Genomic DNA, 17380 nt, shown 5'->3' with positions numbered 1-17380 from the left:
GTAGATTAAAGGCTAGGTCATTTTGCAACTACATACACATCTTTAATCCAATTTCACCACATGTAAAACAGCTCTCGCTTAAAAATATCAGTGTTCTTTTCTTCTGGCAAAAGGGAAAATTTAAACAAACTCGACCTACGTGTCATTACATATATATATATATATATATATATATATATATATATATATATATATATATATATATATATATATATATATATATATATATATATATATATATATAATTGTTTTTAATGAAATGACACATGCAGAACAACATTCAGATTATTTCCACCTTCATTTTTATGATGGTTGTGAGGGTAATGTATGTTTAATGTATTTATACAGTGTCAACTAAAGCTTGGAAGAGTAAAGACCAATAAACATAATATAGACTGCAAAGATGCATGCAATCTCAATGTGTCTTTCACAGGAAAGGTATTTTCTTTTTTAGGTGTTTTAGTAATCATTGCAATTATCTTGAGGGCACATGTGTGTCCAATAATATACAGTAATTATCCACTTCTAAATGAGCATTTAGCAATAAATAATTTTCTCTTGTAAACTCGCATATGCCAGTATCGGTTATATTATAGGATCCCTTTTAAGTAATGTGCACCAGTGGATGCTAAGAGAAAAAAATAATTAATTTAAGGCACACTTTGTTGTACACTGTTGTTGTCGGACCAGGTGCCTTGTTGCCTAATGGGTGTCTATAACAACAGTGTGTGAGAGATGGCAATTCCACTTTGATTCTTCATTACAAATTGAAATCATTCATCCAAATTAACAGTCGTAACCAGTTACCATTTTAAAGGTAAAAATAGCATATTTGTATATATTCCAACAGCTTTTATCTCTGTGTATGTTGTTTAAATACAGCTATTATGTGGCCAGTAAAGGACTGTTCTTCCAAATACTGTTTCTTCCAGTGTTGTAATATGAAAATCTGAAAGCCTTCAAGGGTAATACCAGTATTACAAGTAGTAGATATTAATACAAAACTCAAGATGCAATGCTACAAATCTGGCAATTTAAATAAATGTGTGAATCAATTAGCATGTCTAGCAAGACACTAAAATGCAGTCCGTTCTGGATGTTTGTTTTTTTAGGAAAGTGGACTCTGGTAGCTCTGACTTGAATAATGTATGTGACCACCTTCAGGTATATCATTAAATGTTGACTCATTTCATATGTGGAGGGATCTGTACTGCATTATGGAGGTATTTCAGCAGGTTTGTTCAAAGCTTTTGCTGTTTTCCAAAGGACTCCTCTCTAAACAACTGTGAACATTATGAAGCTTGTATTGACTGAGGTAGATCTCCGTGGGAGGTTACCTTTGTGGTTAAAATTAAACAAAATAAGACAGATAATTAGATTAAACCATGATATACGTAATATTTCATAACAAATGCCCTTGGTAGGGCTTTCTCAGTCACTACAGACACAACGGATCCCACCACCTCCTCTTTCTCTACTGTACCACTGTCTTGTACTAATGTCAGCTTTAGCAGTCCTGGTAAAAGCATTCCCCTAAAACTACCTCTGGCCTCTTATCTGGGTTGCACTTCTCATGCCCAAGAACCTTGCCCATGTAGTCGATGCAGACTACGGTACGGTGGCGCTCTCCGGGTCCGCAAGTCCGTGAGCATGCTGACCACGGCCCCATTTGCCATATGGGACAGGGCAGATCCCCACAGGGCCGGATGTCTGCAGGTCGCAGGTCTGCATCACATAGGTAGGACAGGGATCCCTGGCCATCTCTACACTCCACGCTTCTCCTGGACCATCCAGCTCCACAGCTCTTGGAGCACTCAGACCACTCCCCTAAGACCCAGTCAGCTCCCCCAAATGGCAAGATAACATGTGCTGAAATCCTGCTCTCTGTGCTTGGTTTGCTAAAAGGCACATCTCTCGGCAAAAAGAAAGTATACTTGATCCTAGGCGGTGAGGTGTCCCCAGCAGTGGACAGCAGCTGAACAGTGATGGGCTCCTGAAGTGTGTGATAGCTGAGGAGTCGCTCCAAGGTGGTGGAAGAGCCACTGTAGCGAAGCATGGCACCAGGCACTGGGATATCCTGCTCTGCCATAGACACTGAAAAATTTCCATTCAGGATGTAGGTCCCACCTTCCGCCTTTACAGCCAAGTAGTTACCATCGTGTGCGATGCCTCGATGGCTGCGTTGCTTTATATCAATATTGGTAGCCCCAGCCGGGATGGTAACAATATCAATGTAGCCAATACTGTGAAGATATTATAAGCAAACAGCTTAGAGTCATAAACTAGGGTGATATGCATGACATGATATGTCAGTACCATATTGGTTATTGGCTGACATTACGCTCTTAAAAATAAAGGTTCTTTACTGACATATATTGGAAATTCTTAAAATCCATGAAACCTTCCCACTGCACAAAATGTTCTCTATAGTGGTAAAATGTTCTTTTGATTATATATTTTTTTCTTCACTTCAAGTGTCACGGTTATGGACTATCATTTTGATATACTGAATTATTTGCTTTAGCTTTCTTGTTTCCCCGCTCTGTTTAATTTTGGTTTTCTTGGTTACTTAATATATCTTAATTTGTTCCTTTGATTACATATGATTTTTACCTGTCTGTCATTATGTTCGCCTGGTATTTATACTCATTGCTATGTTTGGTTTACCCCTCGGTTCTTGTGCTTAATTTACATGTAGTTTGCTAAATTCTCCCAAACTTGTAATCCTGTTATTCTGTTAATCCATATTCATTAAAGACTTGGTTTATCTCTGCGTCCCACATTTTGGAGTACTACATAACATTACACTTAAAGGGTTAGTTCAGCCAAATATGTAAATTATGTAATTATTGACACCCTAATGTCGTTCCACAGCTGTAAGACCTCCGTTCATCTTCGGAACACAGTTTAAGATATTTTATATTAATTCCGAGAGCTTTTCTGTTCCTCCAATGAAAGTGTATGCACACTATACTGTCCATGTTCAGAAGGGTAATTAAACATCATCAAAGTAGTCCATATGTGACATCAGTTAGTTAATTAGAATCTCTTAAAGCAGCGAAAATACAATTTGGTCCAAAAATATATATATTTTTTCGTGTTTCTTTTTAATCCGCAAATGGTTATGAATCAGGATATTGATTCCGAATTCGGACCACCAATGTCAAGTGATTTCAGCAGTTTGGCAGTTTGACACGTGATCCGAATCATGAATCAATACGCGGATTCATAACCGTTCTAATCTTTGTTTGCGGAATGAAAAAAACATGGAAGAGCAGACAACGCTGAATAAAGTCGTCGATTTTGTTATTTTTGAAACAAAAATGTATTTTCGATGCTTCAAGAGATTCTAATTGATGTCACATATGGAATACTTTGATGTTTTTATTACCTTTCTGGACATGAACAGTATAGTGTGCATACACTTTCATAGGAGGAACAGAAAAGCTCTCGGACTAAATATAAAATATCTTAGGCCCCGTCCACACGGAGACGCGTTTAGCTGTATACGTATAAATTTTGTACCGTATCAGCGTTTCGTCCACACGGATCCGGCGTTTTAGAAGCATGCATTTATTGTTATTTTATTGTGAGATTTTGCCTCACCTCCAACCACTGCTATACCCCTGCTAGCCACAACTCTTCTTCTCCGTTTTTAGTGTATTTCTGTGGCAGAATTACAGCGCCACACACTGGCCTGGCATGCAAACTACATCGTTTTTAGTCCGTTTTTGTAATCTCGTGTGGACGCAGATATTTCTTGAAACGAGGGGAAAAAAAGATCGGATTGGGAAAGCGCTGGCTTCGTGTGGACAGGGCCTTAAACTGTGTTCCGAAGATGAACGAAGGTCTTACGGGTGTGGAACAACAATAGGGTGAGTCATTAATTACATAATTTAAATTGTTGGGTGAAATAACACTTTAAGACAAAAATAGTTATTTTAAGAAATGTTAAGGCTCTTTGGGGAACACTCAACGTTTGAATGTATCAGTATATATTCACTCGTGTTAGATACTTAATTGTACATGCTCAGTTTTCCTACTTTTACATACCTTAGACCAGTGGTTTTCAATCCTGTCCTGGAGGCACCCCAGACATGCACATTCTTCTTCTTCTTTGGGTTTGACCCAGCCATGTACATTTTGTGTGTCTCCCTGATTTATCATACCTGATTCAACTCATCAGCGTGTTAGTAGAGAATGCAACTAAATTGTGTGTCTGATAAGGGAGTAGGGAGACATACAAAATGTGCGGGGCTAGGGTGCCTCCAGGACAGGTTTGAAAACCACTCTCCTTAAACAAATAATTTGAAACTGTGCAAATCTCAAAATGTCCATTTTTTCTACTGTATATTATAATGTTGTGATATAAATGAACTTGTAACATGGATTTAAGTGTTTTATTTTTCATTTGTTCAGATAAAATAGTGTATTGTGAATGTTTTACTTACGTAGCTTTGTTTAATGATCCACTTATTTTCCTACATGTCGTACCATCACCTCCGCAGATACCACACTTATCCAGCTTTTCATTTGAGCCTATCACCTGGTCACAACCGGCTTTGATGCACTGGCCCTGAACACAGATAGATGTGGTGTCTGGCCCGCAGGTGGTGCCATCCACAACCTGCCCAGAACATATGAAAGATGAGCATTAGAATAGACCGAAACACTAAACAAATGTTTAAAGAAATAATGTGCCTTCATATTACAGTGGCAGCTTATGTGCTCCAGTGTATTTCTGTTCTTAGATAATGGCTATTCCACATAAAGCAGAATGGCCAAAACTCTGTGCTGATGACGCAAAACCAACTACATTTCAGCTGTATCTGAAATATCAGTTACAGAGGTGCACTCAAGAGCTTAAGCATGTAGCTGCACTGTAGGACTCGGGTGCTCAGGTTTCACATTTTACAACAGGGAAAATATTTCATGCATGAGAGTTTAGTGGGAGTGTAAAGATATCAATGGGCCTGTGGAAAGAGGGAAGTCTAAGAAAGAGATCATCTGACATCTTAGTAAAGCTTTAGAGCAGGCAGATACACAGAAGATACTAACATTTCTTTCATATATTATCATTATTGCTGATCAGATTAGATTAAAAAGAATGGATGTGCACCTTGGCTTCAAAAACTTTGAATTCATTGCTCCCTTTGGCTCGGCAGGCGAGCTTGCAGCGGTCTCGTGGAGAAACACCAGAATATTTGGGGATCCACTGCTTTATGTTCCCTTGGATGTCCAAGTAACGGTCACTGTTATGCTTCTCACACTGCTCCTCTCTGAAGCTTTTTCCTGTGATTAAAAAAAAAAAATTGTCACTGATGCACCACTAAGAATAATGTGATCATAACAAATGCATGGTTTTTTGACCTCTTGACTTCATTCATGTGACATATGTTACCCAAAATGTGTATGGAGGTTTATTTATAAAATGTTACCATGGTCCTCTGGGCAGGTCTGAGTATTGCAGGACTGGTATTTGACCCTCTGTCCCACACAGTATGATCCCCCATTCTGTGGCACTGGAGCAGTGCACTCACGGTGAGAATACTCCACACCCCCACCACATGTCCGTGAGCACAGCCCCCAAGGGCCCCATTCTCCCCAACCACCATTGACTGGCACCTGAAAGACAAATAGAGGTGATTAGATATATATTTCACGTTAATATGCAGCACTTAGTAGAAAATAATCCAAAAGAGCACAGTAAAAAATACAGTAAAAAAACAGTGTGTAAAAAAAGTAAAAAAAAAAAAGTGTCTTTGTTTTCATTTAAATAAATGTAATTTCTTTGATGGCAAAGCTAAATTGTCAGCAGCCTTTACTTTAATTTCAGTGTCACATGACCCTTCAGAAATCATTACATGCATATTATATTAATATGCTGATATGATGCTCAAGAAACTTATTATAATCAATTTTGACAACAGCGGAGCTGCTTAATATTTTTGTGGAAATCGTGATGCATTTTTTTTCAGGATTATTTGATGAATAGAATGTTCAGAAGAACAGTATTTATTTTAAACAGAAATCTTCTGTAACATTATAAATGTTTTACTGTCACTTTTGATCAATTTACCCCTGATGAAGCCTTGCAAAGTGCTCCTAAACATCACTTCCAGTAAGGGTAGTGCTAACGGAATGTGAGCATACCACACTGCATTTCTGTCAGGGTCTTTTTATGAGTTGGCTGAGGGATGCCTTCTCACAGCCAGGCCGTCTGGGATCACGTTTTTTACACACTACACCAAATATAATCACACTTTTTAAGAGGCTTTGCTGAATACATTGCAACTTCATCTTAAATGGAAGGCTCAAAAATAATTGAGCTTTTTAAAGGCTCCCTCTATATAAACTCTCTTTTTTTGGCATGTAAACTCTGGATTTAAAGTAGATTGATTATTTTAAGCTGCTCAGAGACGGGGCCCGGTTGGGATCCAAGAGGAGGAATACGTTTCATTTTTGAAGTTGGAAAAAAAGAGCAGTCTGACTTTTTCAAACATGTAAACAGTATGGTAAAAAGAATCTGTCATCTTCAATGTCAAATGAAGAGAAATACGTAAAAGTTTTGAACAATTTGAGAGAGACAGAAGAGGAAATTGGGACAGCATGTGCAAATGTTTACAGTTTTAAAGGGAGAGTAGGGTAATGCACAAGCCATAAGCAAGGTGTCACCTAAATTTATTAGTGGTGCCCGTAAATCTGTATAGGGGTGTTTCCAGTCGTTTTTTTCCCCTCACTTTAGATGCATACGTGTTGACAGGAGAAATGTGATAAAACCGAATGACGCATATACACATCCTGGCCATGCATACCTTCTCCTCTCCCGCCGCCTCCAGTGCACTTGACATACACAAACCCTCACGACATCGCCTGTCCTCCCCACAGGGAGTACCGTCAGCCCAGGGGAGGCTTCCATTCCGGGTGGTGCACTGTATCTTTCCTTCCTCTTGACACCACAGCTGTGCACATGCCTGATCTTCAGGAGCATTAGGACACTGGGTGTATTTGTCCCCAAACGCCTGCTGGCACTGACGTTGTAGACCAAATGTATGCCCGGGGAGCTCAGCGGGTAAAGGGATGATCTTCTCAGGTGGATCCAGCAAACAGTCACCTGAGGAATACATATGAAGGGTCTTATTTAGATTTGTGTTTGTAGAGCTCTTCAACTGCTAGCTCCTGTAATGACGCTTATGAGGTGGTTTGGGCTGTTTTCATTAAGTCTGTTGCCATCGGCCGAGTGTTTACTTCAAATAAAACAATCTCTTACATTCAGCGAGTCTAAAACAGGTGTGCACGTTAGCTTGAGGGTACTATTTTCATAGCGGAGAGATCTCACTGTACCTCCTCTAATCCCAATGTGCGTAAGACATAATAGCATCCCATCTGGAGATTTCCATGATGTAACCTATTATTTTGGAGTTAGCTTACTCTAGAACAAAAAATCGAATCAGTAACAAAAGAAAGTATAATTTTACTGTAAGGAATGTCCCTGAGTCCTTCCTGAACATAGTTTTAACCATATGTATAAATATATAGAGACAGTATAACACCTTTTTATGCCAAATTATGCAGACTTCTCAACTCTCGTGTTTTTCCAAGATTGATACTGTGAAATCTAATTAGGCTTAAAGTACTGAGGACACGTTCATTTCATAAGTTTTAAGAATTTGGACAAGTTTAAATACAGCTTTGCACATCTAAATGAATGTTATGAATGCTTAGTAATGAAAGGCTTTGTTGAAACGGTATACAGGCATAACAACAATGGAAAATAACAGCCTTGAAGTCGTATCAGTTCATAGTCTACCTGTGGCAACAATACGACCGGTAAAGACGGCATGTGCTTGGCTATGCATACTGTTCCTGTGAGGGAAAACAGTTGTTAAACCTGGAATGTGTGAGTCACTGAAGATGAGTCAATGGAAGAGCGGGAACGAGAGAGTGTAGACTGAGATATCGATGGAGATAAATCACCGCCTGGAGAAAATATGTCTACCGTATTTCCTGACTTGTCACTTTTTCTTATCTGAGCTCATCTTTATTGTGAATTGCTCTATTTTATTTGAACCAGAGTTAACACTAGGTATCCCTAATAGGCAGTCTCGACTGATCCCCTCGCCATTGTCCTTTCAGACATCTAAAGTCCCTTTTGTCCCTTACCCGTCTCCGCGAAATAACTCTGATCTTTCAAGTATTCATACTCTTGTGTAATCGACGCACCGTCCTAAATAAGCCTGTCTATTGCGTGATACCCTGAAATTTTGAATAATACGATAATACGACTGAGTCTGGTTTCTCCCAAGGTTTTTATTTTTCTCCATCTTGCCCTGATGGAGTTTTGGTTCCTTGCCACTGTTACCTTTGGCTTGGCTTGCTCAGTTGGGGACACTAAAATTATGATCAAAGTTATTCAACTAAATATACAAATACATTTATGAATTAGGTTTTATTTAATTCTATAAACTATACTGATCTGCCAACATTGGCGCTATATGATACATTAAAATAAGCTGATAACATCACTATTTTCTCCAGAACGACTGTACAGCCAAATCTAATTTTGTTGCAATATTGTCCTGTTTGACACTGTGAAGCTGCTCTGACACAATCGTGATTGTAAAAGCTCTATATAAATAAAGTTGATTGATTGATTGATTTTGAAAATATTATTTGCAATTAAATTATATCAAAACTTCACAACTATATATAAATATACAAATGCAAACTAATATTCAAAAGATGGGGTCAGATAATCTTTTTTTTAAAGTTATAATTTTACTTCAAATAAATGCTGTTCTTTTGGAATTTCCAAAGAAATATTGTTTCCACCAAAGACAGCACAACTGCTTTCAACATTGATAACATGGATTGTTTCTTGGGTATTAAAGGAAATTTTGGAAAGGCTAGCAATAGCAAGCTAGCTTTTAAGCACAAGACTCATCCAATGTTATTAACCCACGGATGCACACAGCAGAGTCTGCAAAGTGTGAGACGGCATTAAATTACCTCATGCCTCAAAGCACATAACATTACATTAATAATGAATGCACAAAACTTAGGCCACGTTTCCATCAAAGCATTTTTAGCCAGCTGAAAGCGCCAAGTCCTCTCCTGAAAACGCCCCGCTGTGTGTTTTTTTCAGTTGAGACTCTTTGCTTGTTATGTTATGGAATATCCACGGAAGTGTTACTAGCATCTCCTTTCACAGATAGTTTGTTTCTGTATTGATTCTATATAAAAATGCAGATACAGTGTAAAGTATTTGCTCTGCTTTTTTAAAAGTATTTTTCCATTATTATGCTGCTTGTTATCATCTGTTCTGTTGACGTTGTACAGGCAGAATGTGGCGGTTGCTCTGTGTTGTATTTGTCACTGTGATTGGACGGCTGGGTGAAGAGTGACAGTGATGAGCGCTGCATTTTAACTCTAGGCGATCAGTAAAAAACGCTGAACGATCAGTGCTTGAGCGTGAAATACACACTCAGTTCCTCATTACGCTCATGGTGTTCTAAAATTGTGGCGCTCCCACTGAAAACAAATGAAGACGGCAGCCAACTGCGCAGAATTTTTTTTTTGGTGGACACGGCTTTACAGAGCTCTTGTATCATCTGACTGCTGCAGATTAATTTGAGCATTGATACTGTTGACACGCATAAATCAGTCTGAAGACGTTAACAGCTCAGAATAAAACGGGATGCCATCTTATTATTGCGATTATGACATGGTGTGAATGCAGCACAAGATCATTGACTTTGTTCAGGAGAACTGTAAAAGGCGGCTGCTGTTTGTTTGCGTGTCTGTCTACAACTCTGCATTGATTTAAGGAATGTGCTGATGATGTGTGCAGATGTATGGAAATACATATGTTGAAAAGCAGGTAGGATGCAATGATCAGATATATTCTTTTTTTGGTCCTGAGACTTCCACAAAAGATATGTACATGTTTTAATATTTAGACCACTTCTATTATTGACTGCTATCAGGATGTAAAGAGAGTTTAAACTTAAACTTTTAGACTTTTTTTTCTTTCAAAATGCCTACCCTACCTTTAAATCAGCATATTAGAATGATTGGATCAAGTGAAACTTAACACTGGAGTAATGGCTGTTGACAATTCAGCTTTACAATCACAAAAATAAAATACATTTTAAAATATATTCAAATAGAAAACCGTTATTTAAAATTATAATGATATACTGTTTTACTGTATTTTTGATCAAATAAATACAGCCTTGGTGAGCATAATAAACATTAAAAATCAGGGGGCCTACTGATCCCAAACTTTCAAACAGTAGTGTATATATTCATTGAAGACATGAGTAGATGAAGTGAGTGAGAGTGAGTGAGCTCTGCTAAGACTGTTAGTTTTGACACTCTCAGCAAAATTACACAGTGTGGTCCCACCAGCCCATTATTAGTGGTTAGGGAGTAAGTTCAGACAGAAGAGGCATTTAAACAAGAAACGTGCAAAACACTGAAAGAAAGTAAATTCATAAAACACAGGCATCTACATTATAGAGATTTTTTACCGCACATTAAGATCAAAATTATACAGTAGATTCTTTGTGACAAGTTTCCATTAACTTTAGAATGGCAGATTTACAATTCAAGCCAAATGCCTCAAAAACTTGAATGTTATTATCTTTTTTTTTCTCTGGGTCTCTGGGAAATATGCAACTTTAAGCTCTATTGCCAAAACCAAACAAAAACTGAAAACCTAATATTAACCGAGAGAAATCCAGCTGTTAATAAAAGATACACTCAGAAAGACAAGATAAAAACAAATGGAACTGCTTTTCTGGGAGTACTTTTTCACTGACATAAAACTTTTAAAGAAGGGAAATTATTAAAACAGTATCCTGAAAAAAGAGAAGGATCATACCGTGGCCATTGTCGAAGAACTCTGTGATGTATAGTGCACTACATGGAGACCAGGGAAGAGTTTTGTTGAGGTGAATTAAGTAAGGAGCCATCATGTGATGTGCATTGAGATGCCCAAACCATTTCTCACAATTTTTTGAATCATCATGTGGCATGCTGAGTACATGGCCTGAAAAAGGAGAGGAAAACAGAAAGATGTACCTGTACAGTGTAATAACTTTTCCACATTGCTTTGCTCCTCTATAAGGCTGTGCTCTATCTTTTCATTGTTGCTCACTGTGTAGTTTTTGACTTTCCAGAAGGTGTCACTTACAATTAAACATTCAAACAGACGACAATACTGCAACGTGGTGCTTATTCAGTCCATAAATGTACCTTTATTTTGAACACCTATTTGTGTGTGCATTTACTGTATGGGCTGTTTAAGCTCACTCCTGAGAATATGATTAAAGAAAATAGCACAGATGGAATGAACTTGTCCTTGAACAGATTCAATAATGTACTGGTAATAATTATCTTAATTTTGTCTCCACAAATATTGACATGTGATTTAGCATTTTATAACCAAATACTGACATTAACCAGAATTAACATTTGAAATTGTTGAACGGCCCTAATGATCACACAAAGCTCTCAGTGTACTTTAACTGCTGAAAACAGCTGGTTTACATTAATTAATGACTAAGTCTGGAACACATGCTCTTGTCCAGACAGTCAGTTAGGGTGAGATGTCCAACTATGGTCATGTGTGTGAACATACCGAGTTCATGTGACACAGTAAATGCTGCTTGAAGGCCATTGTCCTCTATAACTGAGCAGCTTCTCTTGGGGTCACACATAGTACCAACATCAGCTACACCCAGAGTGTCACAATCCTTATATCCACAAATATCCTAAGGTCAAAGAGAGAGAGAGAGAGAGACAATTGGGCAAATGAGAAAGAGTGACGTGAGACAAAATAAGAGAGGAGAGGAGAGGAGAGGAGAGGAGAGGAGAGGAGAGGAGAGGAGAGGAGAGGAGAGGAGAGGAGAGGAGAGGAGAGGAGAGGAGAGGAGAGGAGAGGAGAGGAGAGGAGAGGAGAGGAGAGGAGAGGAGAGGAGAGGAGAGGGGGACACATCTGAGACACTGATATCCAGCCATCGCTCCATTAGTTCCAGACAGCCCTTTTTTCCCCAAGCAGGCTCTTGCCAGCAAAACATATTTGTCAGTGTTTCCATCGTAAAATGAAGCAAATACATGGCAGACTGCGTACTAGAAAAAAAAACAAAAAAAACAAGAGGGGGGAAATTAACTGTGAGATAGCTGGACCACACAGCACAGGCAGACCAAGAGGTCTGTCTAGCACTTCCAAGTCCATACAGGGATTAACCTTGACTGTGGAAGATGTCTCAGTGAAACTATGTGAGATACAGAGACACACAGATCTCCTTCACTAAATAAAAACCACCTGCTTCTCCATCTAGCCACAGCAGGACTGAGACCTCAATGAGTTCTGTTGTGTTGCTCTCAGCTGGATGTCCAGCCAAATTTTTGCTTCTCCTACATCTACTTTATAAGGTGCTAACCCTCTGGTTTTGGCAGTGCTACAAACTCATGTGTGCTGTCTTCAAGATTAGACAAGAGGCTCCCTGCTGAGCACTGTGATCATGACCCTGTCATTACCTCAATGAAATTATATCTTGTTTTCGAAAAGTGGGAGCTAGGTGAGTTAATCAAAAGCTGTAAAATGTGTGAGGACTGGAAATGTTGGGGAGAAACAGTTGCCATCTTTCCTGACGGAAAGATGATTTGACCTACATATTTCTAATTATAGTTAAAAGTAAATCTGCTATTAAAAGTCCAGTTGTGTCATCATTTTTTGTTTGCAACCGTTGTAGGTTACTTACATGGTGCATGAGATGATGGGATCTCAATTAATGTTGGTGTTTCACTCAAATTTTAGATTATTTATATATTCTCACCTCTCTAGTGAACAAGATGGCGGTGTCATAGTGTTCAGGATGCCTCTGGCTGCCTGGGCTGAAAAGTTGTTGCCACATGCAGAAGTTGCGCAGGGCAACACCGCCATTTCTTGAAAGCTCAGGTCCCACCTCCTCATCCTCAACTAAAACCATCTTAACTACCACCAGACTAACAGCATTTTTCAGACTGGGATGTGCATAGATCTGTGCTGCCATGGACATCACTGCCAGGAGGTAGTGCTGTAGAAATAAAAAGAAGGAATAGCAATTAAGTAATGTAACAAAAATGGTCGTGGATAAACTGTGTAAACTAGATGATCGTCTAATTTTCTAACATGGAAACTTGTTTTTAAAACTTTTGTGAAGTCAGAGTCTCCAAAAGTATAAAACTAAAAAACAGTCATATTTATATGCTTTATCTCATTCATATGAATTAATGCAGATGCCACACACATGATTATAGACTCAATAAATACAGATGTTATTAAGTATTTTCTTTATTAAACTTGATACTACATTTTGGGGGAAAAAAAATAAAGGGGTTGCCCAAATTTGAAGGCATGTGGGACCAAAATATTTAAACGTTTGCTCTTCTATCAATAAATTGGGTCAAAAACAACTCCTGGCTGTCCTTTTTTTCCAGATGTTCCTATCTATTTTTTTTTTTCTCACACACTGGTTCACAGACAACTTTCATATTTTGTTACACTCTGTATAACCAACCCCACAGTCACCCTCAAACCACAAGTTTTAGTGGTTTGCCTGATTTATGTTACTTTTCATATGTAAACCATAGACCAGACATTAAGAACTACTTCATTTTAGCAATGATACTTCAAATGACTTGTAAATGTAACTGCAAATTATGTTTTAAAGGGACCTATAATGCCCATTTTTACAAGATATTATACAAGTCTCAGGTGTCCCCGGAATGTATCTGTGAGGTTCAGCTCAAAATACCCCACAGATAATTTATTATACCATGTTGTACATCAAATGCCAATTTTTGAGTGGAAGGGAAAAAGTTGTTTTCGTACAGGTATCTTTAAATGCAAATGAGCTGTGCTCCCCACTCCACTTTCCAGAAGAGGACAGAGCCTACAGCTTGTGCCTCCGATAATCTTCCAAAAACTAACAAAACATCTGTTTGGCTTTGATTGTCATCTCTATTTTGGCTGCGGGCACGTGACATTGCAGTTCTTCATCATCAAGAAAGTTTATTATTATCTGATGTATGGTTTTCTGATCGCAAACATTGGAAACATGCACACAGAATTCTAGATGTCAGATGGCGAATCACGTGATTAAGTCCCCTTTTGTGTGTTATTCCACTTAAATTGTTATACAAAAAAATACACAAGTTCAAGTTCAACAAGTTTAAGTTCACATAAACACAGTTGGTTATGTCTGTGAATGTAAACAGCATGTTAAAAAAATCACATGCGTATATTAAATCTGTGCAATAAAGGAAAGCAGCGTAATATACAGTATGCCTACAGCTATATATGCTGGTAATATGAATCAAACAACACAAGAAGAACAGAAAATCACTCACTGCTCTTTATTGAATAACTATAAAACATGGCAGACTGTGTAGTCTTAGCTTACTCATGAAAGGGTCTATGCTAATAGGGCAGAGCCTATCAGCAGACGCCACAAAGCTACAAAAGTCTTGTTCTGAGACACTGCTGATGGGGATATAAAACTATATATAGGCCTACATAGAAGACTCATCTATGTTCCCCAACAGTTTTTCTGCATCCCTCCGCCACATCAACTCCTCGATCTCGGCTGGTTCCATATCCCAGCCAGGTATGCAGAAGGAGTAATCTGGCTTTGGGAAAAATTCAGAGCTCAGAACCCCCTCTAGGACAGCATGCCAAATACTAATGCTTACTCATTACTCTGTCGGATTATTTGTAAATCGAAAATTATGTGAATTTTACCTAAGAAAATAAGACTGCAATGGAAATGTATCCCTGGATAATAGATTTGCCCTGAAATCCTTGATAATGTGAAACAGCTAGCTTATTTGACAGCTGTTTTGAGTGCAGTCATATTTAGTTAGTGGCAGCTAAAGGGATAAACACATATTCCCTACTTTCAGTGTTTACTTCAGTACAGACCTTGAGGGTAAAGGTGTCCACAAAATGAGTTTTTCATGTAGTTCTATAGCCTAATTAATATCCAGAGACTTGCATCTCGGATTCGAATTTCTCCTCCAATCAACGCAAGTGGCGCTCACTACAAAGCCAAATGACGTCCAACTCCACCTCTCTGGATGTCATGGATTGTGTTTATATCTTTACCTCTATGCAACTTTCTTCTTTTTTTATATGAATTTAACATTTCAAAAGATACAGCCGTTTCACATATAATTATTTGAAAATGTCACCATATGCAAGGTACAGACTTCGGGTTTTCTATTCCAATGAGGGAAACCCGGCTGAAAGCTACCATGGAGAAAAAAGAATACACTGACGCTTTGACTTTCCAAAAAAACATCCCTTGTTGCTGGCAAATTACTGCTACCTTTCGTGACAGAAACCATGCCTCGACTTTCAAAAACGCCCGTTCTTCTGCTGCTTTCAAAAGACGCCCGTTAGGGTCTTAGCTTCTTACAACACTGCAGTATTGGCCAAAAATATAGCCTTTGGTTTTTACGCGTAAATGCACATTTTTCTCGCTCGACCCCGCACATGCTCAGATATGTCATACCCTTACACAAATTAACCATTGTTTTAGGCTACTCATTCATTGTATTGGTTATTTTTGTTAAACCATGGTAAGCACGCAACCACGAACTAGCCATGGTTTTTCTATCCTAATTATATTTTAACCATGGCATTTCTAGTAAAAATTGTTATAGGCCTACATATGGTAGGCTAATCAATACGCAAAACAAACAACAACAAAAAAAAAAAACCTTTACTATAATAAAACCATGCTTATTAAAACCAGCTATTTAGGTAAAAAATATTAAATATTTATATATTTAGGTAGGCTAAAGCCTTGGTGCAAAAGTTACTGACAGTTAAAACGGAACATTTTTACAAATATTCCATAAATATGCCTACTATAAATATTGCAGTTTGAAGTGCATTGCCAAGGGACATTAAATGCTGTATTTTTAAAGATAGCTTGTAAAAATCAAACACACACACGCACGCACACACACACACACAAACATATAAATAAAAGAGCGTGAGTGAGTGAATGAATTAAAGAATGAAGCCTATGTGTGTGTGTGTGAGAGAGCCCTATATATTTCTTTAATGTAGCGTAGCAGAACTAATCAGAATGAACTAATATGACTGTTTATGCACCTCAATGCCATTCAAAATAAAAGGACATTTCTAAATGGAACATTTGCGACTTCAAGACACAGTTGACTAACCTTGATCTCATCCCCATAGAAACGTGTCATGGAAGCGTCGGCCACTACCAGTGTCTCGATGTATCTCGCCGCTGACACAAATCTTTTTGCGCGTCTAATTTTGCCGTCTTCGTCTTCCATAGAGCTCAGCTTTCTCTCTTCCACAAAACGGTCAGTTTTTATCTGATCAAAGACCATACTTGACGCTCTCCGGTTGTTGGAAAAAACTCGCCTTTTAACTACGTGCACCTGCGTGAAAGATTTCCCGGTGGTCTTGACACTTGCTTTAGGCTGAATAAAGTACTCGTTCCCTTGCGTTATGAAAGTCCCCTGGATGCCTTGACATAAACTCACTGCAACTACAGATTCCTTTTCAGAATTGATCGTTCCTGTGTAGAAACAGTCTCTGAGGTCCGCACCGCGGTCTTCATACTGGGTGGCACCTTCGAGAGCACCTCCGCTCCCGGATGCGTCCAGAACCGCGGGGAGATTCTTTGCAGTAATGCGCTGGACGCTAAATGCCGGAGACACGAACTTGCTGTCCGGAGTCAGGTCAAGCACAAAAACCTGGCCAAAGGCATTGATCTTAAAACGCTGTCTCTCTTCATTCCTCCAAAAAACACCTTTTCTGAATGTAAGGTTTATTGGCACAGTCTCCTCTTCCTCGTTTAGCTCACCCAGAGCAAACTGAGACATTAGATTTACTAACAAAAATATATAACAAAGTATTGTGAATGCCATTTTAATGGTGAATTCGGAAAGATTCAAAACTGTATGTTGTAAAATAGGAAACGGCACTGGATAGTTCAATTTTTCTATTTTAAATAGTTATATTTTAAAACAAAGATGCAGATGAAGATAATGAAAATCCTATGAAAATTAAAAGAAAGAAAATATTAATATTGACTTAATAAGAATTAAAATGAAGTCTCGTAAGTTCATAAAAACAGTCTTGTAAATACTCATCCGGCTAAACTGTATAAGCGAAGAATGTTCGCGTTGCTGGTATTTATACTGTCTTGGGCTTCTCCAGCGTACGCGGTTTATTTTTGATATTCATTCTTTCTCCTCCCCCTCGTGCGCCAAAGCAAGAAAAAAAAAAAACAGTTTGATCCAATGGGGCTACCGGCACGCCTCCTTTTCACTACTGCGGGTCTTA

At 38.4% G+C, this 17380-nt stretch overlaps 1 protein-coding gene across 1 annotated transcript; it reads right to left on the bottom strand.

Moving 5' to 3' along the window:
- Positions 1-238: 238 nt before the first annotated feature.
- Positions 239-17178, bottom strand: adamts8a (ADAM metallopeptidase with thrombospondin type 1 motif, 8a). The gene is made up of 9 exons (XM_067438826.1): positions 16243-17178; positions 12846-13085; positions 11645-11777; positions 10886-11053; positions 6816-7114; positions 5439-5625; positions 5120-5292; positions 4452-4627; positions 239-2243 (listed from the first exon to the last, which is right to left on the bottom strand). Exons 1-9 carry the CDS (start codon positions 16960-16962, stop codon positions 1508-1510), a joined length of 2832 nt encoding a protein of 943 aa, XP_067294927.1. The 5' UTR covers positions 16963-17178; the 3' UTR covers positions 239-1507.
- Between the last annotated feature and the right edge of the window lie 202 nt (positions 17179-17380).

Source organism: Pseudorasbora parva, chromosome 3 (genome assembly GCF_024679245.1).
Source record: "Pseudorasbora parva isolate DD20220531a chromosome 3, ASM2467924v1, whole genome shotgun sequence".
NCBI classification, from domain to species: Eukaryota; Metazoa; Chordata; class Actinopteri; order Cypriniformes; family Gobionidae; genus Pseudorasbora; species Pseudorasbora parva.
The sequence above is the reverse complement of the archived record's forward strand: the minus strand, read 5'-3'. Positions and strand labels throughout refer to the sequence as shown.

Bases quoted from the DNA above. Each gene is read 5' to 3' on its own strand.
- adamts8a (XM_067438826.1), bottom strand. From the start codon at position 16,962: ATGGCATTCACAATACTTTGTTATATATTTTTGTTAGTAAATCTAATG. The intron at 13,086-16,242 runs GTTAGTCAACTG...TTATTTCTACAG, and splicing joins TCTATGGGGATGAGATCAAG to CACTACCTCCTGGCAGTGAT. The intron at 4,628-5,119 runs GTGCACATCCAT...TGTTCTGGGCAG, and splicing joins TCAAAGTTTTTGAAGCCAAG to GTTGTGGATGGCACCACCTG.